Source organism: Haliotis rufescens, unplaced genomic scaffold, assembly GCF_023055435.1.
Source record: "Haliotis rufescens isolate VD_foot unplaced genomic scaffold, xgHalRufe1.0.p SCAF_1, whole genome shotgun sequence".
Taxonomy (NCBI): domain Eukaryota; kingdom Metazoa; phylum Mollusca; class Gastropoda; order Lepetellida; family Haliotidae; genus Haliotis; species Haliotis rufescens.
Genome location: NW_025963779.1, coordinates 20,008,061 through 20,035,944, shown reverse-complemented (window position 1 = coordinate 20,035,944; position 27,884 = coordinate 20,008,061). Strand labels below are relative to the sequence as shown.

The window sequence follows — 27,884 nt, the reverse complement described above, 5'->3', positions numbered from 1 at the left end:
TTAACAGGCCATGGTAATGTAGGAATGGTGGGGAACATGTAAAAGTAAATTTAACAGGACAGGGTAATGTAGGAATGGTGAAGAACATGTACAGAGTACTGCCAAGACAACATATCAATAAACAAAAAAATCATCTTTCAGTCACATCAACTTCATGTGTTTCAACCCTTCACTAAATGAAGTCAACATTTTTCAACACGTTAATATGAACCGGCTTGATAATGTGGAGACTGTGCAGCAGAAGGGATGAAGATATCAATATAATCTCACTTTTCCGGTTACTTTTCTCCACGAACTGATACCACGTGATCTTCGGTTCTGGACTTCCGGTGACGTTACAGAACAGTGTAACCTCTTCTCCCATTGCAGCAAAGGTGTGGTTAGAAGAAGCCACGATCACAGGGGACTCTACAATAGATAGATATATATGGATTTTGAATGGATCAAAACCGATATATAGACCAACTTACGCAACCTTCTTCGGCTGTGTGAACGTACATTCGTTGTGAACGTACCTTGCACAACGAGGTTGACGACGACCTTCTGAACAGGATCGGTGTTCACCTGGCACTGGTATTTCCCAGAATCCTCCGTACTGATGTCTGTGACTATCAAGCTGTAGTTCTCCATGACACTGTAACGGGCCTGGTTAACGAGGTTTCGTCTGCCAAGTGTCAGTAATTCTTGCGTTTGTTCGGCGACCCATGCAATCTTGAAAAGAAGTGACAATAAACAACAGCTAATATTTCTAACAAAATTCAATTATTTTACATTATTTTATTCGACTCACCTGCCATACGCATGCATCAGTACTTGCCTTGTCATATGCAGTATCTTGTAAAACATGCACCTAGTTTCCTTTGTCAAACCACCGTCAAACTTTGTCAAACCACCGCCTTATATATACCTACATTAACTTTCATTTGCGCCTATGTTTTCAATGTGAGTCCTTTGGGCACGCCAGAAACCTATGACTGTGGGTTCGAATCCAGGTTCTCCCCAATTATGTTTCTAGGTTTGACAGCACCATACCCGTGCTCGTTGGTTTCACCGAAGTGGTAAACGTCTGAGACCTGCATCACTTCGGGCTTTCCTCCCACATTAAGCTGACACGCCGTGATATAACTGGAATAATGTTAAAAGCGGCGTTAAACCCAACTCACTCACTAATGTGATTTTTCTTGATGTATATGTAACTGCCCCTATGACTTATAGTTAGTAATGTTATAAGTACCTACCGAGTAGCGTTGATCATGACTCTGTGTGTAAGGGGCACCCAGGTGACAGGGCAAACTAACTTTTGACCCCGACACGGCCTTAACCTCCATCGTTGAAACCTCTTTATCATCAACATCGGCATCTGTGGGAACAAAGACAATTTAAGACGATATAAAAATAGGTACTGTTTGGGAAGGTCAGTATTGACACTCGGACTACAGGAATACTGTCCAGCAGATAAATGTTTGCAAAGTTTTCACTTTTGTCTTAAACCGCTATCTTTATCTACCTACCATCATTGATGCAATGAGAATGTCAACGGCTTAATGTTTTAGCATACATTAATGTCACCTGTTGGGGATAAAAACATTGATCTTGTTGCATGTCAAGCATGGAATAAACTTCATCAGAGCTGCGTTCTTTCACTGTGACTCTTACTCATCAGGACTCGAATGAGATAAAATTTAAAGTCACGTCATCTTCCTGAGGCATGGGAGGTAACTGACTATAAAAGTCCCGTTTCCACCCTTGCCGAACTAGGCTGAAAATTATGGAGTTATATTTTGGCTGGACTAACGAGTCTATGCATAGACCAATCAAAATCGCGTGTGTACGGTCAACTTAGCGTCAACAAGATATTTTCCAAATCTCTTCATGTTTGTAATCAAGCTGCCAACATTATTTGTTGAATTTCGCCAAGTATGACCCGTTTTATTACAATAGAGATCTTGAATATCGATCAGATCGTCTTTACTGGGCGCCGCCATTTCGTTTGAAGCAAATGCAAGTAATATGAGAGGTGGAATCTGATTGGTCAATAGGAGGGACATAAAAGAGACATAACTCATAATAGCCACTGGTGGCGCTACGATTGAGCTCAGAAATTCCGGCCTAGTTCGGCAAGGGTGGAAACTGGACTTTCATAGTCAGATAATCCCCTCGCCTCGGGAAGATGTTGTCACGTCGACCATGAGGCCTTAAGGACATAATGAACCACAACGCATGCTCGAGACCTGTGGCATACAAAGACAATCAACATAAAAACATGAAAAAAGTACCTTCTTTGGCGAAATCGATGACCTTGGCTTCATTATACAAGTTGACAACAGGGACACTGTTGGGCCGAGCCTTGAATCCCGCAGCCAGCCACACAGGGTCGATCCTGCTCAGTACGCCGCTTCCCTCCTCCTCCTCCCCCTGCGGTTCTGTGATATTTTCACCAATCACCTCAAACACTCCACCAAGCTCCCCCACACCCAAGCTGTCTGTTGTAACTGCAGCAGAGAGATCTGATGTCGTTGGGGCCGATGGTGTTGTGGTCGTTCCTGAGGCCGTTTGTGTGGAATTCTGCCCCTTTGATTTGCAATCACTCTTGATATTGTAGAACACCTTTGTCACTAGCTCTGGGGATGGAAAGAATATCACAGGCTGTTCTTTGGAGAGTCAGATTCTACACCGCTCAAGCAATATTCTAGCAATATGAGAAACCAAGAATGTGTTACACACATTGTACCCATGTAGTGATGGAACCTGAGTTTTAGGTGTAAAAAACTAACACTTCAAACACCAGGCTACCCCACTGCAAGTGAGTTACTTTGTATATGATCTTGCCAAAGAATTTAAAACGCCTGAACATGTGTACAGACATGGCGTTACATCGGGAACCAAAACAAAGATTTCCATTGAATTTAGAACATCCTCATACATGCCTGTGTCATAATAATCTTACACCTGGGAATATACATAGCTGTGTTATGATAATCATACTTTGGCTCAATACATACGTGGGTCATAATAATCATGCACCTGGGCTCTACGCATACCTGGGTCATAATAACCATACACTTTGGCTCTATACATACCTGTATCATAATAATCATGCACCTGGGTTCTATGCATACCTGGGTCATAATAACCATACACTTTGGCTCTATACATACCTGTATAATAATAACCATACACCTGGGCTCTATACATAATGTGTCATAATAACCATACACCCGCGCTCTATACATACCTGTATAATAATAACCATACACCTGGGCTCTATACATACCTGTGTCATAATAACCATACACCTGGGCTCTATACATACCTGTATAATAATAACCATACACTTGGGCTCTATACATACCTGTATAATAATAACCATACACCTGGGCTCTATACAAACATGTGTCATAATAATCATACACCTGGGCTCTATACATATCTGTGTCATAATAACCATACACCTGGGCTCTATACATACCTGTGTCCTTATATTCATACACCTGGGCTCTATACATACCTGTGTCATAATAACCATACACCTGGGCTCTATACATACCTGTGTCATAATAACCATACACCTGGGCTCCATACATACCTGTGTCATAATAACCATACACCTGGGCTCTATACATACCTGTGTCATAAAAAACATACACCTGGGCTCTGTATATACCTGTATAATAATAACCATACACTTGGGCTATATACATACCTGTGTCATAATAACCATACACCTGGGCTCTATACATACATGGGTCAAACAATCATACACCTGGGCTCTGTATATACCTGGGTCATAATATCCATACACCTGGGCTCTATACATACCTGTGTCATAATAATCATACACCTGGGCTCTATATATACCTGGGTCATAATATCCATACACCTGGGCTCTATACATACATGGGTCAAACAATCATACACCTGGGCTCTATATATACCTGGGTCAAACAACCATACACCTGGGCTCTATACATACCTGGGTCATAACAATCATACACCTGTGCTCTATACATACCTGTGTCACAATATTCATACACCTGGGCTCTAAACATACCTGTGTTATGATAATCATACTTTGGCTCAATACATACGTGGGTCATAATAATCATGCACCTGGGCTCTATGCATACCTGGGTCATAATAACCATACACTTTGGCTCTATACATACCTGTATCATAATAATCATGCACCTGGGCTCTATGCATACCTGGGTCATAATAACCATACACTTTGGCTCTATACATACCTGTATAATAATAACCATACACCTGGGCTCTATACATAATGTGTCATAATAACCATACACCTGCGCTCTATACATACCTGTATAATAATAACCATACACCTGGGCTCTATATATACCTGTATAATAATAACCATACACTTGGGCTCTATACATACCTGTATAATAATAACCATACACCTGGGCTCTATACAAACATGTGTCATAATAATCATACACCTGGGCTCTATACATAGCTAGGTCATAATAACCATACACCTGGCCTTTATACATACCTGTATAATAATAACCATACACCTGGGCTCTATACAAACATGTGTCATAATAATCATACACCTTGGCTCTATACATATCTGTGTCATAATAACCATACACCTGGGCTCTATACATACCTGTGTCCTTATATTCATACACCTGGGCTCTATACATACCTGTGTCATAATAACCATACACCTGGGCTCCATACATACCTGTGTCATAATAACCATACACCTGGGCTCTATACATACCTGTGTCATAATAACCATACACCTGGGCTCTATACATACATGGGTCAAACAATCATACACCTGGGCTCTGTATATACCTGGGTCATAATATCCATACACCTGGGCTCTATACATACCTGTGTCATAATAATCATACACCTGGGCTCTATATATACCTGAGTCATAATATCCATACACCTGGGCTCTATACATACCTGTGTCATAATAACCATACACTTGGGCTCTATACATACCTGTGTCATAATAACCATACACCTGGGCTCTATACATACATGGGTCATAATATCCATACACCTGTGCTCTATACATACCTGTGTCATAATAACCATACACCTGGGCTCTATATATACCTGGGTCATAATATCCATACACCTGGGCTCTATACATACATGGGTCAAACAATCATACACCTGGGCTCTATATATACCTGGGTCAAACAACCATACACCTGGGCTCTATACATACCTGGGTCATAACAATCATACACCTGTGCTCTATACATACCTGTGTCATAATATTCATACACCTGGGCTCTATACATACCTGTGTTATGATAATCATACTTTGGCTCAATACATACGTGGGTCATTATAATCATGCACCTGGGCTCTATGCATACCTGGGTCATAATAACCATACACTTTGGCTCTATACATACCTGTATCATAATAATCATGCACCTGGGCTCTATGCATACCTGGGTCATAATAACCATACACTTTGGCTCTATACATACCTGTATAATAATAACCATACACCTGGGCTCTATACATAATGTGTCATAATAACCATACACCTGCGCTCTATACATACCTGTATAATAATAACCATACACCTGGGCTCTATACATACCTGTGTCATAATAACCATACACCTGGGCTCTATATATACCTGTATAATAATAACCATACACTTGGGCTCTATACATACCTGTATAATAATAACCATACACCTGGGCTCTATACAAACATGTGTCATAATAATCATACACCTGGGCTCTATACATATCTAGGTCATAATAACCATACACCTGGCCTTTATACATACCTGTATAATAATAACCATACACCTGGGCTCTATACAAACATGTGTCATAATAATCATACACCTTGGCTCTATACATATCTGTGTCATAATAACCATACACCTGGGCTCTATACATACCTGTGTCCTTATATTCATACACCTGGGCTCTATACATACCTGTGTCATAATAACCATACACCTGGGCTCCATACATACCTGTGTCATAATAACCATACACCTGGGCTCTATACATACCTGTGTCATAATAACCATACACCTGGGCTCTATATATACCTGGGTCAAACAATCATACACCTGGGCTCTGTATATACCTGGGTCATAATATCCATACACCTGGGCTCTATACATACCTGTGTCATAATAACCATACACCTGGGCTCTATATATACCTGGGTCAAACAATCATACACCTAGGCTCTGTATATACCTGTGTCATAATAACCATACACCTGGGCTCTATACATACATAGGTCAAACAATCATACACCTGGGCTCTGTATATACCTGGGTCATAATATCCATACACCTCGGCTCTATACATACCTGTGTCATAATAATCATACACCTGGGCTCTATATATACCTGGGTCATAATATCCATACACCTGGGCTCTATACATACATGGGTCAAACAATCATACACCTGGGCTCTATATATACCTGGGTCAAACAACCATACACCTGGGCTCTATACATACCTGGGTCATAACAATCATAAACCTGTGCTCTATACATACCTGTGTCATAATATTCATACACCTGGGCTCTATACATACCTGTGTCATAATAACCATACACCTGGGCTCTATACATACCTGGGTCAAAATAACCATACACCTGGGCTCCATACATACCTGTGTCATAATAACCATACACCTGGGCTCTATACATACCTGTGTCATAATAACCATACACCTGGGCTCTATACATACATGGGTCAAACAATCATACACCTGGGCTCTGTATATACCTGGGTCATAATATCCATACACCTGGGCTCTATACATACCTGTGTCATAATAATCATACACCTGGGCTCTATATATACCTGGGTCATAATATCCATACACCTGGGCTCTATACATACATGGGTCAAACAATCATACACCTGGGCTCTATACATACCTGGGTAAAACAACCATACACCTGGGCTCTATACATACCTGTGTCATAATGATCATACACCCGGGCTTTATACATACCTGTATCATAATAATCATGCACTTGGGCTCTATACATACCTGTATCATAATACTCATGCACCTGGGCTCTGTACATACCTGTATCATAATAACCATACACTTAAGCTCTTTACATACCAGTGTCATATTAATAATACACTTGGGCTCTATACATACATGGGTCATAATAACCATACACTTAAGCTCTTTACATACCAGTGTCCTAATAACCATACACTTGGGCTCTGTACATACCTGTATCATAATAATGATACACCTGGGCTCTATACATACCTGTGTCATAATAACCATACACCTGGGCTCTATACATACCTGTGTCATAATAACCATACACCTGGGCTCTATACATACCTGTGTCATAATAACCATACACCTGGGCTCTATACATACCTGTGTCATAATAATCATACACCTGGGCTCTATACATACATGGGTCATAATAATTATACACCTGGGCTCTATACATACATGAGTCAAACAATCATACACCTGGGCTCTGTATATACCTGGGTCATAATATCCATACACCTGGGCTCTATACATACCTGTGTCATAATAATCATACACCTGGGCTCTATATATACCTGGGTCATAATATCCATACACCTGGGCTCTATACATACATGGGTCAAACAATCATACACCTGGGCTCTGTATATACCTGGGTCAAACAACCATACACCTGGGCTCTATACATACATGGGTCATAATAACCATACACCTGCGCTCTATACATACCTGGGTCATAATAATCATACACTTGGGCTCTATACATACCTGTATCATAATAACCATACACCTGGGCTCTATACATACCTGTGTCATAATAACCATACACTTGGGCTCTATACATACCTGTGTCATAATAACCATACACCTGGGCTCTATACATACCTGTGTCATAATAACCATACACCTGGGCTCTATACATACCTGTGTCATAATAATCATACACCTGGGCTCTATACATACATGGGTCATAATAATTATACACCTGGGCTCTATACATACATGAGTCAAACAATCATACACCTGGGCTCTGTATATACCTGGGTCATAATATCCATACACCTGGGCTCTTTACATACCTGTGTCATAATAATCATACACCTGGGCTCTATATATACCTGGGTCATAATATCCATACACCTGGGCTCTATACATACATGGGTCAAACAATCATACACCTGGGCTCTATATATACCTGGGTCAAACAACCATACACCTGGGCTCTATACATACCTGTGTCATAATAACCATACACCTGCGCTCTATACATACCTGGGTCATAATAATCATACACTTGGGCTCTATACATACCTGTATCATAATAACCATACACCTGGGCTCTATACATACCTGTGTCATAATAACCATACACTTGGGCTCTATACATACCTGTGTCATAATAACCATACACCTGGGCTCTATACATACCTGGGTCAAACAATCATACACCTGGGCTCTATATATACCTGGGTCAAACAACCATACACCTGGGCTCTATACATACCTGTGTCATAATAACCATACACCTGGGCTCTATACATACCTGGGTCATAACAATCATACACCTGTGCTCTTTACATACCTGTGTCATAATGATCATACACCCGGGCTTTATACATACCTGTATCATAATAATCATACACCTGGGCTCTGTACATACCTGTATCATAATAACCATACACCTGGGCTCTATACATACCTGTGTCATAATAACCATACACCTGGGCTCTATACATACCTGTGTCATAATAACCATACACCTGGGCTCTATACATACCTGTATCATAATAATCATACACTTGGGCTCTGTACATACCTGTATCATAATAACCATACACCTGGGCTCTTTACATACCTGTATCATAATAACCATACACCTGGGCTCTATTCATACCTGTGTCATAATAACCATACACCTGGGCTCTATACATACCTGTATCATAATAATCATACACCTGGGCTCTATACATACCTGTGTCATAATAACCATACACCTGGCCTTTATACATACCTGTATAATAATAACCATACACCTGGGCTCTGTACATACCTGTATAATAATAACCATACACCTGGGCTCTGTACATAATGTGTCATAATAATCATACACCTGGGCTCTATACATACCTGTATAATAATAACCATACACCTGGGCTCTGTACATAATGTGTCATAATAACCATACACCTGGGCTCTATACATACCTGTGTCATAATAACCATACACCTTGGCTCTATACATACCTGTATCATAATAATTATACACTTGGGCTCTATACATACCTGTATCATAATACTCATGCACCTGGGCTCTGTACATAATGTGTCATAATAACCATACACTTAAGCTCTTTTCATACCAGTGTCATATTAATAATACACTTGGGCTCTATACATACCTGTGTCATAATAACCATACACTTAAGCTCTTTACATACCAGTGTCCTAATAACCATACACTTGGGCTCAGTACATACCTGTATCATAATAACCATACACCTGGCCTCTATACATACCTGTGTCATAATAACCATACACCTGGGCTCTATACATACCTGTGTCATAATAACCATACACCTGGGCTCTATACATATCTGTGTCATAATAACCATACACCTGGCCTTTATACATACCTGTATAATAATAACCATACACCTGGGCTCTATACAAACATGTGTCATAATAATCATACACCTGGGCTCTATACATATCTGTGTCATAATAACCATACACCTGGCCTTTATAAATACCTGTATAATAATAACCATACACCTGGGCTCTATACAAACATGTGTCATCATAATCATACACCTGGGCTCTATACATATCTGTGTCATAATAACCATACACCTGGGCTCTATACATACCTGTGTCATAATAATCATACACCTGGACGACGGCCTCCTTTGTGTTCTCCACTCTGATCTCCTGGGTGACCTCGAAGGAGAAACACTGTGCGGCCTGGCTCAGCTGCAGGGAGAAGACTACGCGTGAGATAGATTCACATGCTGACACAGAAAAGACACCTACACTGTTCCCAAGTAGTCTGAATGCACAGCTGCTAAGGGTTATTAAAAACACTTTGAAATTCCAGAACATGAAAGATCAATTTTGTGAGAATGATAAAGTGTGTAAGAGTGAAAGTTGGTGTTGATATAAAATATTGTTTGCTTATGTGAAATTAATGCACTTTGATTCGTAAATTAGTGTGTATGTGTTTTATTACCATTATTCCTCTTGTGTCTAATATCAATATATCAATATCATATATAGTGCCGTTTATTGCCATCAACAACTGGATCCTATTCTTGTTCTTGTCATGAGCGCAGAGTGTGTCATTGATGGATAACCAACGGTGCAGTTTAACTGCACGCCATTGTTTCACACGTGAGTGGACACATCGACCATGGTTTGGTTGCAAAGGGACCCGTCGAAAGTTGCGGCCGTAAGTGTGTTGTTTAAGTGTGATTAGTGACGAGTGACGAGAGCCTGAATCCTGTGACCAACATGTTTACCTCATCAAAGTAGAAATGAACACTGTTCGGATTCTTGCTATCCACTTCGTATCTCTTCAGCTGGAGAACCGGATCCTTCTTTAACTGGCAACATATTACAACATATATTGAACTATGATGGCTCAGTAATCTGATGTGCTGAACTTCGCTGTGAAGAGTTGCAACACTTAGATACAGGGTACACAGGAGCTACCCCGCAAGTACAGGATACACAGGAACTATCCTGCAGGCACACTGTACATAGGAGCTACATCGCAAGCACAGGATACATAGGAACTATCCTGCAGGCACAGGGTACATAGGAGCTACCCCGCAAGCACAGGGTACATAGGAGCTACCCCGCAAGCACATGATACATAGGAACTACCCTGCAGGCACAGTGTACATAGGAGCTACCCCGCAAGCACAGGGTACATAGAAACTATCCTGCAGGCACAGGGTACATAGGAGCTACCCCGCAAGCACTGGGTACATAGGAGCTACCTCGCAAGCACAGGGTACATAGGAACTATCCTGCAGGCACACTGTACATAGGAGCTACCCCGCAAGCACAGGGTACATGGGAACTATCCTGCAGGCACACTGTACATAGGAGCTACCCCGCAAGCACAGGATACATAGGAACTATCCTGCAGGCACAGGGTACATAGGAGCTACCCAGCAAGCACAGTGTACATAGGAGCTACCTCGCAAGCACAGGATACATAGGAACTATCCTGCAGGCACACTGTACATAGGAGCTACCCCGCAAGCACAGAATACATAGGAACTATCCTGCAGGCACAGGGTACATAGGAGCTACCCCGCAAGCACAGGGTACATAGGAGCTACCTCGCAAGCACAGGGTACATAGGAACTTTCCTGCAGGCACACTTTGCATAGGAGCTATCCCGCAAGCACAGGGTACATAGGAACTATCCTGCAGGCACACTGTGCATAAGAGCTATCCCGCAAGCACAGGGTACATAGGAACTATCCTGCAGGCACACTGTGCATAGGAGCTATCCCGCAAGCACAGGGTACATAGGAACTATCCTGCAGGCACACCGTACATAGGAGCTATCCCGCAAGCGCAGGGTACATTAGGCATATCCTCCAGGAACAAGGTACATTTGAACCTTTTCAATTTGATTTTACTTCTGTCATATCTAGAGTAACTATATGTGTTGGGTCTTCACATGGATAACACTTACTCCCTCCAATGAGTCTGTGGCCACCAACCATCCGGTCACCATCTTTGCGTTGACAATTGACATCCCCGAACTGCCACCTTTCACGTACCTGGACACAGAACAGACTGGGATAACAGAAAGAGGATTTCTCGGTAGATGTGCTTCATAATGTTATTCACCGATCGTCAGTGTTCGTCACCACTCGCTCGTTTCCGTAACCTACAAGTCTTGTCCCGGAATGACACCAGTGAATGTGAAATACACGAAGCAGCAAATTAATCTGCATCTCTCTCATGGTTAAGGAGGTTGATGAGACAGTATGTGCGCATGTGGTCTAAAATACATTATGGGGCGGTGGGGTAGCCTAGTGGTTAAAGCGATGGTTCGTCACGCCGAAGACCCGGGTTCGATTCCCCACATGGGTACAATGTGTGAAGCCCTTTTTCCGGTGTCCCGCGCCGTGATATTGCTGGAATATTCACGGACACTCACGGATGCCTACCTGCACATCTGTATAACCTCCCGTAAGCCTTTTATTAGTCAGCCTCTCAACGTCACACTCTTTGGGAACTAGAGGGTCGCAGACCAAAAATGCAAACACGATAGTGACGCAGGTCATAGACGTTTGCTGCCTTGGTAAAATCCCAGAGTACGGGTATGGGGCTGACAAACCAAAGGATCAAAATTAGGTCAATCAGATTAGAACCACATTCACCGGATCCTGGTACGCCAAACGACCAATGGGCCTCCGTGTCAAATTCTATTCGGATGTGTTATCATAATATTGTCTGGAGGGTTGTGCTTGATGTGTGCATGAGGCAATCGTAGAAGATCGTTTGCATGAAAGAAGTCACATCTAACGTTAATGATGTGTCTGTTCCAGATTCAACCACAGACAGCTACTGTGAAAACCCTCGTTCCCTCACTCCATCGATCACTACCAGCACAAGGCTCTTCTAACGCTGTGCAGATGCTATGAAAACCCTCGTTCCCTCACTCAGTCTATCACTACCAACACAAGGCTCTACTAACGCTGTACAGATACTGTGAAAACCCTCGTTCCCTCACTCCATCAATCACTACCAACACAAGGCTCTACTAACGCTGGACAGATGCTGTGAAAACCCTTGTTCCCTCACTCCATCTATCACTACCAACACATAGCTCTACTAACGCTGTACAGATGTTGATTGTCCTGCGACCGCAGTCCGGTTTCACTGGATCCGGAGGCTGTACAGTGGCGTTCAGGGTAAAGGCGAGGTCCACCTTGTCAAGGTCGTAGGTGTTGTAGCGAACTGTGGCCTGATATATAAAAAGATATAATGCCAAGAGAGCATTTATCACTGAGTACATTCTGAGTGAACTGGAAGTATGTGAAGTGAGAGGCCTTAAATAAACTATAATAGTTTAATTGTCATTATCATTTTCACACCTGTGCGCACGAGAAGCATATTTTATACATTTCAAGCTCTTCAGTTTTCAGAACACAAACATCTACATAGTCACTGTTATGCTATAAATTCTACCCGAGCTTCTGCTCATTCGGCCTTGTTCATTCCGAGAAGACCGTGTTTATGAAATATATTCACTCCCTACCTGGAACAAAGCACAGCCAGTGCCAACACCACTCAAGGTGATCTCATTGGGCACATTCAGTGGTTCTGTCTGCATCACCATACTGTTGGACTTTGACACGGTGAAGTTCTTGTGGACGTTCTTTCCTTCCACGGTCAGCAATAAGTTGTGTTTGTTCCCAGTCGAAGTTGATCTCGCAAACCTCGACAGAGCGTCCAGTGCTATCACGGTGTCCTTGAATAACGAGACACACTCTGGTTAGCGGCAAACAAACAACATAGCCATCTCTTCCTGCGCGACCTTCATGTTTCCGTGGCAAGCACACGAGTATCGATACTTCGCGGTTTCCACTGGTGGACCCAAAAGGAAAACACAAAGGTGACGCAGGTCGTAGATGTTTTCTGCTTTAGTAAAACCTCAGAGCGTGGGCAGCGCAGGTATCAGCGAGCAATCTAGAGGCATTATCTCTCGGAAATTGACTAACTGTATCTCGGAAAATTGATACTCGCAACAAAATCGCAATAGTTTTTCACGTTACTTGCCCTTTAAGGCAAATCGTCCCTATATTCCATGTATGTATGTGACAACTGACCTGAGTGAAGGCAAAGCCTCCCTATGTTCCACGTGTGTATGTGACAACTGACCTGAGTGGAGGCAAATCCTCCCTATATTCCACGTGTGTATGTGACACCTGACCTGAGCGGAGGCAAATCCTCCCTATATTCCATGTATGTATGTATGTGACAACTGACCTGAGTGAAGGCAAAGCCTCCCTATGTTCCATGTGTGTATGTGACAACTGACCTGAGTGGAGGCAAATCCTCCCTTAGGGTTCCTCTGTTTCTGCAGCCACTTGACGACCTTCAGGCTGGACTCCAGGTCATCCTCCTCCAGGTAGGCCAGCAGGGCGTAGGCGGTCGTCTCCACGTTCAGCGACGATGCGCGGTAGTAGTAGCTCCGCTGACGGTTCGCGTCCCTCCTCGTCTCCCAATGCATCAGGGTACCTGATTTATTTTTATTTTTTTTATTATTTATTTATTTATTTATTTATTTATTTAAAGCCAGTTTGAGATGATAAATACACATGACTGTGTTATGATGCCAATTTACTGTCATAAATCAGGACCTAGGCCCCTCCTACCATTAACGACTGCCTTGGAGTGGAGGCCCCTCTGTAAGTTGACGTGCACCCGACTGTTGGCGTCCTGGAGCGACGTGGCGTAGGCAGCAGCGGCCATGGTGTAGACGTCGGTGATGGGCTGAGCAGCGATGCAGTTGATGGCGTTCAGTATCGCAGGGTCCTGTGGTATCGCATTTAGTTGGTCACCAACTGTATCATAACTGTAGCTTTGGATTTCATTAGCAAAACTTACAATGTACGTATAGTAACCAGTTTCCTATGGTTGGTCTTTGAGAAAGTGTTTAGCTATAAGAAAGTGATGCTACAAGCGCCTGACAGCATGTTAGACAAGAGGAAACAATGGTTACGTCAAGAAATGATTCACGATTCACACAAACAGTAACCAACAACTCACCATTTGGCTTCTTTTCGACAAAAAGGCTTAAGGAGATTTTCAGGTCCAGAAATCCGAATGTGACATTATGGGTATGGATGTACTCAACTATATATTTGAAGGTACATACACTCATTGCTCTGTGCTCTATGCCCATGGTCATTTAGCCCTAGGTGCGTGCCCCGTGTTTTACATAATTTAACAAACAACTAAACTACGGGTAAAACCTGATAGCTCTAAGGCCTTCGCGCATCGGATATATGTACACTTATCCGAAGTTCAAGCCAAGAGGAGAGACAACACCACCGCGCCGATATGGACCTACAAGTTATGTCATCTTTAATAAGATATCAAGATAATGTAAGAGTTAATTGTACAACTGTTTTCATACAAACGTTTTCAAAGGGCAAAAAACAAATAATTGTCTTGGTTCTCAGACAACGCCAATATCATCATAAAGTCCACCCCACGTTTTGTTTTTATTTCCATTTTCATTTTTATTTTGATCTTTTAATATTCCGCGTCTCGAACACACGACTCCGGCAGTGAAATGCCACAATATTTAAGAACAACGTGATTTCCCCTAAATTATTGTAAACAAAATTATGTTACATACTAGCTTGAACATCAACAAAAACACCGCCCGCCTGCACAATATTTTCAAAAGCCATTGCCTGAAAACAAATTCTATTATATATTTAAGTCAGAAGCATCTTGTTAAAGTGACAACCTAGACTTCTCAAGATTTGTCAGGAATGATTTGTATGTTCACATGGAGTGTGAGGTGTCCGGTTGCTTTGCGATGCCATCATTTGAATAGACCGCCTCTGTGGTCTAGTGGTAGAGCGTCCGCCCGGAGAGCGGAAGGTGCGGGGTTGGATCCCCGGCAGCGTCATACCAAAAGACGTTAAAAGATGGTACTTGTTGTTACCCTGTCTGGTGCTCGGCATTAATGAGCTAAAACAAGGACTGTTTGGCTCGGAGCCAGTATACTGTGTCTGAGTGGGGTATTCATGTTAAGTTGCAACATGGTATCTGAGTGAGCTAGCGCTATAAATCGGCATCAGTCCTGACTAGTTTGTTTGTTGTTTAAAGCTGCACCCAGCAATATTCCAGCTATATGACGGGTTGGTATGTACATAATCGAGTCTGGACCAGTCAATCCAGTGATTGATATCATCGATCCCCGCAATTGGGAAATGATGACATACATCAAACAAGTCAGCGAGCCTGCCCATCCGATCCCGTTCCTACGACAAGCATGGGTTGCTGAAGACAGTCCGGACTAGTACACACACACGCACACACGCACACACGCACGCATACACACACACATACAAACACACACATGCATGCATGCTCGTCGTTATATAAGTCCAATAATCCTGGACGCGAGGTTAAACCCAATTTCACCTCATCTATCATACGAATAGTTTTTTGATGTACCATAAAACTGAGGCATCCTTAGGTTCATTTCAAGTTGAAACTAAATATCAATTCACATTTCAAAAAAAATGTTCTCGACATTCGTAAAATTCTGAGCTAGCTTATTACACTAATCAACATTTGAGTAGGGGCGGTCGGGTAGCCTAGTGGTTAAAGCGTTCGCTCGTCACGCTGAAGACCCGGGTTCGATTCCCGACATGGGTACAATGTGTGAAGCCCATTTCTGGTGTCCCCCGCCGTGTTGTTGCTGGAATATTGCTAAAAGCGGCGTAAAACCATACTCACTCACTCACTCAACATTTGAGTAGTATTATACAGATGCTGTTTATGAATGCGTAATGCTGTGGCAAATACATACGCTTTTGGGTGTGCCGCCAGTGATAAGAGCACCCATGACAAACGCCGTCAGCGTGACGTGACTGTTGGCGCCGTCAACACCTCCTCTCATGGATGAATGGATGACTCGTCCAACTTCGGTGAAGCAGCCTGTGTCACGTGCTTGCTTGGCCTTCAACCACAGCTGTACGCACCCAATACACGATTAGAGGCAATTGGAACACGAACAGATGGAAATACTTGCCACACACATATAAGTCAATTATACGAAACATGCATAATTAATATTATTGAACACGTGTAGCACTAGAAGCGTGGTGTCACCAGCAAGTTTGATGTATCAAAATAACTACATGGCACTATTGTCTGGATGAGTTCAGTGATCTGGACCTAGCCGAAGAATTACCATCGGTAAGACAGGACATGTTTGTACGTTTATCGGACACCTGGTCACAACATTTTATTGTGTCAATGTTTTCTTGTGGCAGATATGTGAATTATTCTCCGAGGGCACTGAGACATATAGTTCTTGTTTCCTATTTGTCAAGGTTCATTATAAGAGGATCTAGTATTAACACTGCTATAAAGATAATGGCCCTCTCGTCCCTCACCCTCGCCCTCCTGAGGACGTTCTGGTCAATCTCCAGGAAAGGCTGGGCCTCGGTGAAGGACTTGATGACGAAGGCAGTGAGCCACGTGCTGCCGCTGCTGTCGGAGTTGCCGAACGCGCTGAAGGACCCGTCATCTCGCATGTAGTTCAGCTCCCGCTGGTAGCCTGCGGAAAGAGATAGGAGGTGTAAGTAGTATTGAGAGTTAGTGAGTGAGTTGGGTTTGATGCCGCTTTTAACAGTATTACAGTTATATCACGGCGTGTCAGCTTAATGTGGGAAGAAAGCCCGAAGTGATGCAAGTCTCAGACGTTTACCACTTCGGTGAAACCCACGAGCACGGGTATGGTGCTGACAAACCTAGAAACATAATGGGGGCAAACCGGGATTCGAACCCACAATCATAGGTTTCTGGCGTGCCCAAGGGACGCAACTCTGCACAGCGAATCGCGGCGCCTTAGACGACTGGGCCCCCCGTGCCCCTAGTAGTATTGAGAATACGGTGAAACTATTATAACTGCAGAGAACTTGATGTTCACCCTTGAAAACTACCTTGAAAGAGGTGAATATACCGCCTAAGATAGAAGTGAATAAAATCCCCGTAAAAGGGGTGAATTAAACCAGTGACAGAGGTTAACAATGAGATAAAAACCGTGAGAGTAGAAAATAAAATATTTAGTCGTACAACCTTTCATGTATTAAAAAGCATTCAGACATCAGGCATTCCTTCCATTCAGGAAGATGATCCTTCTATTTTCATTCAGTCGTGTCATCGTGGTAGAGGAATACACCCCAACATTCGGTCATGTCATCGTCGTAGAGGAATAGATCTCGACATTCAGTCATGTCATCGTGGTAGAGGAATACATCCCAACATTCAGTCATGTCATCGTGGTAGAGGAATACATCCCAACATTCAGTCATGTCATCGTGGTAGAGGAGTATATCTCAACATTCAGTCATGTCATCGTGGTAGAGGAATAGATCTCAACATTCAGTCTTGTCATCGTGGTAGAGGAGTATATCTCAACATTCAGTCATGTCATCTTGGTAGAGGAATATATCTCAACATTCAGTCATGTCATCGTGGTAGAGGAATATATCTCAACATTCAGTCATGTCATCGTGGTAGAGGAATATATCTCAACATTCAGTCTTGTCATCGTGGTAGAGGAGTATATCTCAACATTCAGTCAGAGATATAGCCCCATTCACATGGACAAAATTTACTCATGTAAGCAAATTTACTCATGGAGTATATTTACTCATGTAAGCAAAAGTATATTTACATTGCGTTCACATGAAGTTTATGCAAGGCAGAAGTAAACATCATTTCATAAATAAATTGTGGACTTTTATCATTTGAGGCCATGTTGCTGTCGAAGATAGTCAACCAGAGGCGAAAGAGAGATCACATGACCAGAAATACTCCAGGAGCATTTATACTTATGAGTTAATATACTTTTACTAGACCTCATCAGGTGTAGCAAATATACTTTTACTCATGTCTCTTTACTCCTGGAGTATATTTACTCACCCAAGCAAATGCGTTCACATGCCACCATAAGTAAATTTACTTATGTAAGTATATATACTCACGTAAGTAAAAGTGTCCATGTGAATAGGGCTTTAGTATTTCGTTGCAACGTCGAAGTTAAAGTACAGTTGAAGAACAGAGCCAGATTAATGGCCCTCTGGGCTTCATGTCATGACAATGCAGATTACAGACTCTCAAGAGAGTGTACGTCTGGGTTTATTTTCGAAAGGGCATATAAATAATCGTGACATGCTATGTATATCTAGAATGGATAACGGTAATTACTGAAACACAGAAATTTCTTCAATTATGGGAACATCAGGAATTTCCCGAATTTCGTCTACGCGTTGTTGAAATGAACACAGTTTGTTATTTACCACTTCCGAGGTACTTGTTGATGGTCTCAGATATCTCTGGTGTCAGCTGATTGGTGGCCTTCAGGTATCTCATGATGAACACATTCGGGGCAAAGTTGATCATGTTCTGTTCTCCGCAGCCGTAGGGAACGCGGAGGAGGTCGCCGATGTTGCTGAAGCTGGGCCCCATCAGATCACCTGGATGTAAGATAGATGTAACAGTAAATGGTCATCCTCTAAACATGTCCAAGTAAAACCAAACTAATCAAACTCGTCTCGAAATAGGCTGGGCCCATCAGATCACCTGGATGTAAGATAGATGTAACAGTAACTGGCGATCGTCTTAACTTGTCAAAGTATTTCCAAACTAATTAAACTCGTCTCCAAATAGGCTGCGCCCTATCAGAAAACATGGATGTAAGGCAGATGTAACTGGCGATCGTCTAAACTAAACCAAACTAATAAATAACATCAAAAAAGAGTTTGGGACTGTGTCGAAAAGATACTGTAAATTTGAAGACCTAGTTATATATCAATAGTAAAATGCCATCAATCCCATCGGTTACATGATGCGACCAGCCTCACCTATGGCGCTGAGCATCCCTCTCCCGGAGTCTGGGACTACTGCTTGGTCCGCGGGGAGAGGCAGGTCAATGGAATCAAAGAATTCTGTTCCTTTTTCTGAAAACAACAAACATCGAAACATTAATGCTCTATCCACACAACACGATGTCCGAACCACCCGATCACCCTAAGTCAGCTTCTACTACACATCAGATACTGGGTGAGTGAGGTTAAAAGAGGGTTTAACGTCGCGTTCGTGATTGTGCGCATGCACGTGTGTGTGCGTGTGTGTGGCTGCTTGTAATAGTACGGACTAATGCGCATTTTATAGGATTAGTCCACTGAGATACCAGGCCGAAGTTAAACATGGAAACCCCACTCAGACACCATATACTGGGCCGACCAGTCGTTTTATTAGCCCCTTAATGCCGAGCGCCAGGCAGGGTAACAACATGTACCATCTTTTAACGTCTTTTGCGGACGGATATCTCAGATCTCTTCGTTAACCCACTGGATCTCAATATCTCTTGAGATGAGTGGTGGAACATTGATCAGAATGTCGTGTGAAGGCAGTCAAGTGTGGCGTTAAAGGAGTAGGGAGGGGGAGAGGGACAATGTTCCATGATACTTTACCCATTTCCCGTCTAGTTCTATATGTTGTTATTAGAAACTTAAGGCTTATCTCTTTAATTGGTTAATGATTAACTGCTAAGATGATATAAACAAAAGTGGTGCTGTAGGTGTACTACTGACGTACATGAACACGCCATGGTGCTGTAGGTGTTCTACTGACGTACCTGAACACGCCATGGTGCTGTAGGTGTACTACACACATACCTGAACACGCCATGGTGCTGTAGGTGTACTACACACATACCTGAACACACCATGGTGCTGTAGGTGTACTACACACATACCTGAACACACCATGGTGATATAGATGTACTACTGACGTACCTGAACACGCCATGGTGCTGTAGGTGTACTATTGACGTACCTGAACACGCCACGGTGCTGTAGGTGTACTGCTGACGTACCTGAACACGCCATGGTGCTGTAGGTGTACTATTGACGTACCTGAACACGCCATGGTGCTGTAGGTGTACTATTGACGTACCTGAACACGCCATGGAGCTGTAGGTGTACTACTGACGTACCTGAACACGCCATGGTGCTGTAGGTGTACTATTGACGTACCTGAACACGCCATGGTGATGTAGGTGTACTATTGACGTACCTGAACACGCCATGGTGCTGTAGGTGTACTACTGACGTACATGGACACGCCATGGTGCTGTAGGTGTACTACTGACGTACCTGAACACGCCATGGTGCTGTAGGTGTACTATTGACGTACCTGAACACGCCATGGTGCTGTAGGTGTACTACACACATACATGAACACGCCATGGTGCTGTAGGTGTACTATTGATGTACCTGAACACACCATGGTGATGTAGGTGTACTACTGACGTACCTGAACACGCCATGGTGCTGTAGGTGTACTACTGACGTACCTTAACACGCCATGGTGATGTAGGTGTACTGCTGACGTACCTGAACACGCCATGGTACTGTAGGTGTTCTACTGACGTACCTGAACACGCCATGGTGCTGTAGGTGTACTACTGACGTACCTGAGCACACCATGGTGCTGTAGGTGTACTATTGACGTACCTGAACATGCTATGGTACTGTAGGTGTACCACACACATACCTGAACACGCCATGGTACTGTAGGTGTACTACACACATACCTGAACACGCCATGGTGCTGTAGGTGTACTACACACATACCTGAACACGCCATGGTGCTGTAGGTGTACTACTGACGTACCTGAACACACCATGGTACAGTAGGTGTACTACACACATACCTGAACACGCCATGGTGCTGTAGGTGTACTACTGACGTACCTGAACACGCCATGGTGCTGTAGGTGTACTACACACATACCTGAACACACCATGGTGCTGCAGGTGTACTACACACATACCTGAACACACCATGGTGATGTAGGTGTACTACACACATACCTTTACACACCATGGTGCTGTAGGTGTACTACACACATACCTGAACACACCATGGTGCTGTAGGTGTACTACACACATACCTGAACACACCATGGTGATGTAGGTGTACTACACACATACCTGAACACACCATGGTGATGTAGGTGTACTACACACATACCTGAACACACCATGGTACTGTAGGTGTACTACACACATACCTGAACACACCATGGTGATGTAGGTGTACTACACACATACCTGAACACACCATGGTACTGTAGGTGTACTACACACATACCTGAACACGCCATGGTGATGTAGGTGTACTACACACATACCTGAACACACCATGGTGCTGTAGGTGTACTACACACATACCTGAACACACCATGGTGATGTAGGTGTACTACACACATACCTGAACACACCATGGTACTGTAGGTGTACTACACACATACCTGAACACGCCATGGTGCTGTAGGTGTACTACACACATACCTGAACACACCATGGTACTGTAGGTGTACTACACACATACCTGAACACACCATGGTACTGTAGGTGTATTCCTGTTCGTCACCCTCTGGCTGTAACGGAATAAAACGATAATTGTAGGTCAGTTTCTTGCACAAATGGATGTGTTTAGGAAGGTTACCTGGATTGTAGTCTATATATATCATGTTAATATCAAAGTTGAATGATGAAAAGCTGTCAAGAGATTCACGTAGACACGCATCAAGATCATTATGACACTGGATACATTACCAACATGCTTAAGATTTTGATGTGTGTGAGATAGAATTTTCTTTCTGTTATTGTTATAATGTACCTCTACCAAGAGTTGTCTGACCACTGCGTCCTTGACTCCAATACCTTCCCCAGCGGCCTTGACCTTAGGACATTGAGAATCTCCAGGAACAGACTTTGCCTGAAGAATGTTTAGCTGAGCAATGAACTTGATGAATGAGAACATAGATGAATTGGTTGTTTTTTACGCCTTGTGACAATGTAGATGTTGTAGATCTTGATTACGTCACATATTAATCATAAACGCAATTAAAATATAAAAAACAACATGGTTCAACTCCATATTTGACGTCTATGTTATAGATGTGATGGATGTGACTAGCTTAATACTTACGGATGTGACTAGCTTTCGGACTTGACAAAGAAACAAGTGTTTCTACTGTGCCGATTACCACTTACTTGCACCGTGATGTTTATCTGACCCAGGCTTCTTGGAATAATAACAAACTCGTGACGCTTAGCCTCGTTTCCACATATACACATCCACGTGTTACGCTCAGAGTTCAAAAGGTCAAACTCACTTGATTCATTCAGCTTTAACTCAATCTGCAAATTCATAAAACACATCTGGTGAAATCAACTTCATATATCCGTGTTTGCAGGGGTATTTCAGTTATATAAGCTTGACATGAGACCAAAGCTCAAACGTAGACCGCGGACATCTTAATTTAAAAAAACCGACCATGGGTGTAGTGCTGACAGACCATGCTTCAAGGATAGGGTAATGTCAGTGGCAAGTTCTAACAGGTTTGTTTGTTTGTTTGTTTGTTTGTTTGTTTGTTGTTTAACTCAGCAATATTCCAGCTATATGACGGGGGTCTGTAAATAATCGAATCTGGACCAGACAATCCAGTGATTGACGTCATGAGCATCATTCTACACAATTGGAATACGATTACGAACATGAACCAAGTCAGCGAGCCTGACCACCCGATCCCGTTAGTCGCCTCCTACGACAAGCATGGGTTATTGAAGGCCGATTCTAAAACGGTCAGACCAGAATAACATATATATAATCACCTCAATACATTCTGTGAGGTAGTTGAAGACGGAGACGATGACGGCGATGTATTCCCCCCTGATAGCGGAGTAAGGGAGGGTGAAGGAGACGAAGAACGGCTGAAACGCTGTCACGGACGCCGACTCAGACACACCGACACCGAGATCCGACTTGGCACAGACAGTGCTACCGACCCACTCTGTAATGCTTCCGGGGAGAGTCTTATTCAGCTCCAGTTTCCCAGAATCACTGAACCGGATAACAATGTTGTCATTATGTCCCTATATATTCACTGAACCGGATAACAATGTTACAATATGTCCCTATATATTCACTGAACCGGATAACAATGTTGTCATTATGTCCCTATATATTCACTGGACAAGATAACAATGTTATCATTATGCCCCTATATATTCACTGGACAAGATAACAATGTTATCATTATGTCCCTATACATTCACTGGACAAGATAACAATGTTATCATTATGTCCCTATACATTCACTGGACAAGATAACAATGTTATCATTATGTCCCTATACATTCACTGGACAAGATAACAATGTTATCATTATGTCCCTATACATTCACTGGACAAGATAACAATGTTATCATTATGTCCCTATACATTCACTGGACAAGATAACAATGTTATCATTATGTCCCTATACATTCACTGGACAAGATAACAATGTTATCATTATGTCCCTATACATTCACTGGACAAGATAACAATGTTATCATTATGTCCCTATACATTCACTGGACACGATAACAATGTTATCGATATGTCAATATACATTCACTGGACACGATAACAATGTTATCATTATGTCCCTATACATTCACTGGACAAGATAACAATGTTATCGATATGTCAATATACCATCACTAGACAGGATAACAATGTTATCATTATGTCCCTATACATTCACTGGAGAAGATAACAATGTTATCATTATGTCCCTATACATTCACTGGACAAGATAACAATTTTATCATTATGTCCCTATACATTCACTGGACAAGATAACAATGTTATCATTATGTCCCTATACATTCACTGGACAAGATAACAATGTTATCGATATGTCAATATACATTCACTGGACACGATAACAATGTTATCATTATGTCCCTATACATTCACTGGACAAGATAACAATGTTATCGATATGTCAATATACCATCACTAGACAGGATAACAATGTTATCATTATGTCCCTATACATTCACTGGAGAAGATAACAATGTTATCATTATGTCCCTATACATTCACTGGACAAGATAACAATTTTATCATTATGTCCCTATACATTCACTGGACAAGATAACAATGTTATCATTATGTCCCTATACATTCACTGGACAAGATAACAATGTTATCGATATGTCAATATACCATCACTAGACACGATAACAATGTTATCATTATGTCCCTATACATTCACTGGACAAGATAACAATGTTATCGATATGTCAATATACCATCACTAGACACGATAACAATGTTATCATTATGTCCCTATACATTCACTGGACAAGATAACAATGTTATCGATATGTCAATATACCATCACTAGACAGGATAACAATGTTATCAAATATGTCGTCAATGCGCCATGCAATGTCACTGGACAGGATAACAAAGTTATCAATATGTCATTCAATCACTGGACAGGATAACAATGTTATCATTATGTCCCTATACAATCGCTGGACAGGATAACAATGTTATCATTATGTCCCTATACAATCGCTGGACAGGATAACAATGTTATCATTATGTCCCTATACAATCACTAGACAGGATAACACTGTTATCAATATGTCATTATACAATCACTGGACAGAATAACAATGTTATCAAATATGTCGCCAATGCGCCATGCAATGTCACTGGACAGGATAACAAAGTTATCAATATGTCATTCAATCACTAGACAGGATAACAATGTTCTCAATATGTCGCTGACAAAGTCAGTGAGCAGGGTTACTAATGTTATCAATATGTTGCTATACAGAGTCACTGGTCAAGATAACAATGGTATGAATAGGACACTATACGGAGGCACTGGGATGGGTAACAATGTTATCGATATATCTCATTACATAGTTATTGGTCAGGATAACAATGATATGAATATGACACTATCAGCTCACATAGTCACCGGACAGTTCACCATGTTACAATATGTCACTATACATAGACAATGGACAGGATACTAATGTTAAGCTATGTGACTATAAACCCAATGAATGGTGCAGGATAATAATGTTTATCGAGTTACTGGACGGTAAGGATATCAATGTTACAGTGTATCACCCCACAAAAAACAATGTTATCAAAATGCAATAATACAAAGTACAATATAAGAATATGTTTTAATTATCAAGCTATCAAAGTACCCCTCACCAACTACCTATTAATATATAAACCAATGTTATCAAATGTAATTGAAACATATATATGTCATTCAGTCCCGCCGTCATGTAGCTGGAATATTGCTGAGTGAGGCGTTGAACAAAAAACAAACAAACAAACCATTCAGTCGTTATGACAGAGTACGATATAAGAATGTATGAAACCGTCAAGCTATCAAAGTACCCCTCACCAAATACTTTAAAAAACACTAACATTATCAATGTAATTCTCACGTACAAAAATCAATCAGTCTCACCATCATATAGCTGGAATATTGCTGAGAGCGGTGTTAAACAACAAAGAAACTAAACCTTCAGTCGCTAATCTTAGTGATCCTCGAACATGGCCGTCACTGTGAAGTGAGTGGATGTTGTACTGCATCAGTATACATGATCTCCCTAGATACAGGGATCCCCACTGGCGTCCTACCTACCCAATGATCTCCCTAGAGACTGGGATCCCTACTGAAATCCTACCTATCCAGTGATCTCCCTAGAGACCCGGATCCCTACTGGCGTCCTACCTTCCCAGTGATCTCCCTAGAGACTGGATCCCTACTGGCGTTCTACCTTCCCAGTGATCTCCCTAGAGACCGGGATCCCCACTGGCGTCCTACCTACCCAATGATCTCCCTAGAGACCGGGATCTCTACAGGCGTTATACCTACACAGAGATCTCCCTAGAGACCGGGATCCCCACTGGCGTCCTACCTACCAAATGATCTCCCTAGAGACTGGGATCCCTACAGGCGTCCTACCTACACAGAGATCTCCCTAGAGACCGGGATCTCCACTGGCGTCCTACCTACCCAATGATCTCCCTAGAGACCGGGATCTCTACAGGCGTTATACCTACACAGTGGTCTCCCTCGAGACCGGGGTCCGCCTGCCCTACTTACCCAATTATCTCCAGGTCCCACAGCCAGGTTTCAGGGAAGTATTGTCTCAATGCTACCGTCTTTTTCTTCGGGTCTGGAGCTCCTTGTGAAGGAGACTCATCTTCCAGGTGATAAAACGCAGAATTAGCAAAGTTACAGAATCAGCAATCAGACTATCTTTATTTGCGGTCGGTGAAGAATTATGAAAGAAACATTAAGTACTTCGGAAACAACTTCATAATTTGGTTGACGATTAGTTTCCCCTGCTTCTGCAAAAATGACAGTTACATTGAAAACGAAACAGTAGGGGTACAACCACGACGGCCAAAGCACATTCGTTCACCTATAGGAGAGAAAAAGTATTAAGTCTGCGGGTTTATTACCATCTTTGAATAAGATTCTTTAAAAACGATTTGGATTCCATCAGTCGCGATTGAAGAAGTACTGTAACATTTACACAACAGAAGCATGTATACAGAGTCGAGGATAGAAGCACTTTCGCTGAGTAGAAGACAGAAGCACCTTTACAGAGTAAAACATAGGCGTACATTTACACAGAATCAGACAGAAACACAATTACAGAGCAGAACGTTAACATTGAGGTACATTTACTCAGAAGCAGATAGAACCACAATTACAGAGTAGAACATATATAGACGTACATTTACACAGAATCAGATACAAGTTCCTTCACAGAGTAGAACATAGACGTACATTTACTCAGAAGCAAATAGAAGCACCTCTACAGAAATGAACATAGACGTACATTTACTCAGAAGCAGATAGAAGCACCTTCACAGAGTAGAACATAGACGTACATTTACTCAGAAGCAGATAGAAGCACCTCTACAGAAATGAACATAGACGTACATTTACAAAGAATCAGATAGAAGCACCTTCACAGAGTAGAACATAGACGTACATTTACACATACGATAGAAGCACCTTTACAAGTAGAACAGACGTGCATTTACACAGAAGCAGATACAAGCACCTTCACAGAGTAGAACATAGACGTACATTTACTCTGAAGCAGATAGAAGCACAATTACAGAGTAGAACATATATAGACGTACATTTACACAGAATCAGATACAAGTTCCTTCACAGAGTAGAACATAGACG

General features: G+C 42.2%; 1 protein-coding gene across 1 annotated transcript in view; it reads right to left on the bottom strand.

Moving 5' to 3' along the window:
- Positions 1–27,884, bottom strand: part of LOC124113405 (alpha-2-macroglobulin-like protein 1) — a 61,818-nt gene that overhangs the window by 6,898 nt on the left and 27,036 nt on the right. Inside the window, exons 19-38 of the mRNA XM_048392735.1 lie at positions 26,781–26,880; positions 23,476–23,704; positions 22,855–23,001; positions 22,478–22,576; positions 22,187–22,235; positions 19,651–19,746; positions 19,087–19,263; positions 17,176–17,339; positions 16,587–16,748; positions 14,410–14,569; positions 14,073–14,272; positions 13,290–13,502; positions 12,868–12,995; positions 11,715–11,802; positions 10,522–10,605; positions 9,874–9,976; positions 2,277–2,621; positions 1,239–1,360; positions 516–711; positions 271–408 (exon numbers count right to left, since the gene is read on the bottom strand). Coding sequence (XP_048248692.1) covers positions 271–408; positions 516–711; positions 1,239–1,360; positions 2,277–2,621; positions 9,874–9,976; positions 10,522–10,605; positions 11,715–11,802; positions 12,868–12,995; positions 13,290–13,502; positions 14,073–14,272; positions 14,410–14,569; positions 16,587–16,748; positions 17,176–17,339; positions 19,087–19,263; positions 19,651–19,746; positions 22,187–22,235; positions 22,478–22,576; positions 22,855–23,001; positions 23,476–23,704; positions 26,781–26,880 — 3,000 coding nt within the window. The remainder of the gene's footprint in view (positions 1–270; positions 409–515; positions 712–1,238; positions 1,361–2,276; positions 2,622–9,873; positions 9,977–10,521; positions 10,606–11,714; positions 11,803–12,867; positions 12,996–13,289; positions 13,503–14,072; positions 14,273–14,409; positions 14,570–16,586; positions 16,749–17,175; positions 17,340–19,086; positions 19,264–19,650; positions 19,747–22,186; positions 22,236–22,477; positions 22,577–22,854; positions 23,002–23,475; positions 23,705–26,780; positions 26,881–27,884) is intronic.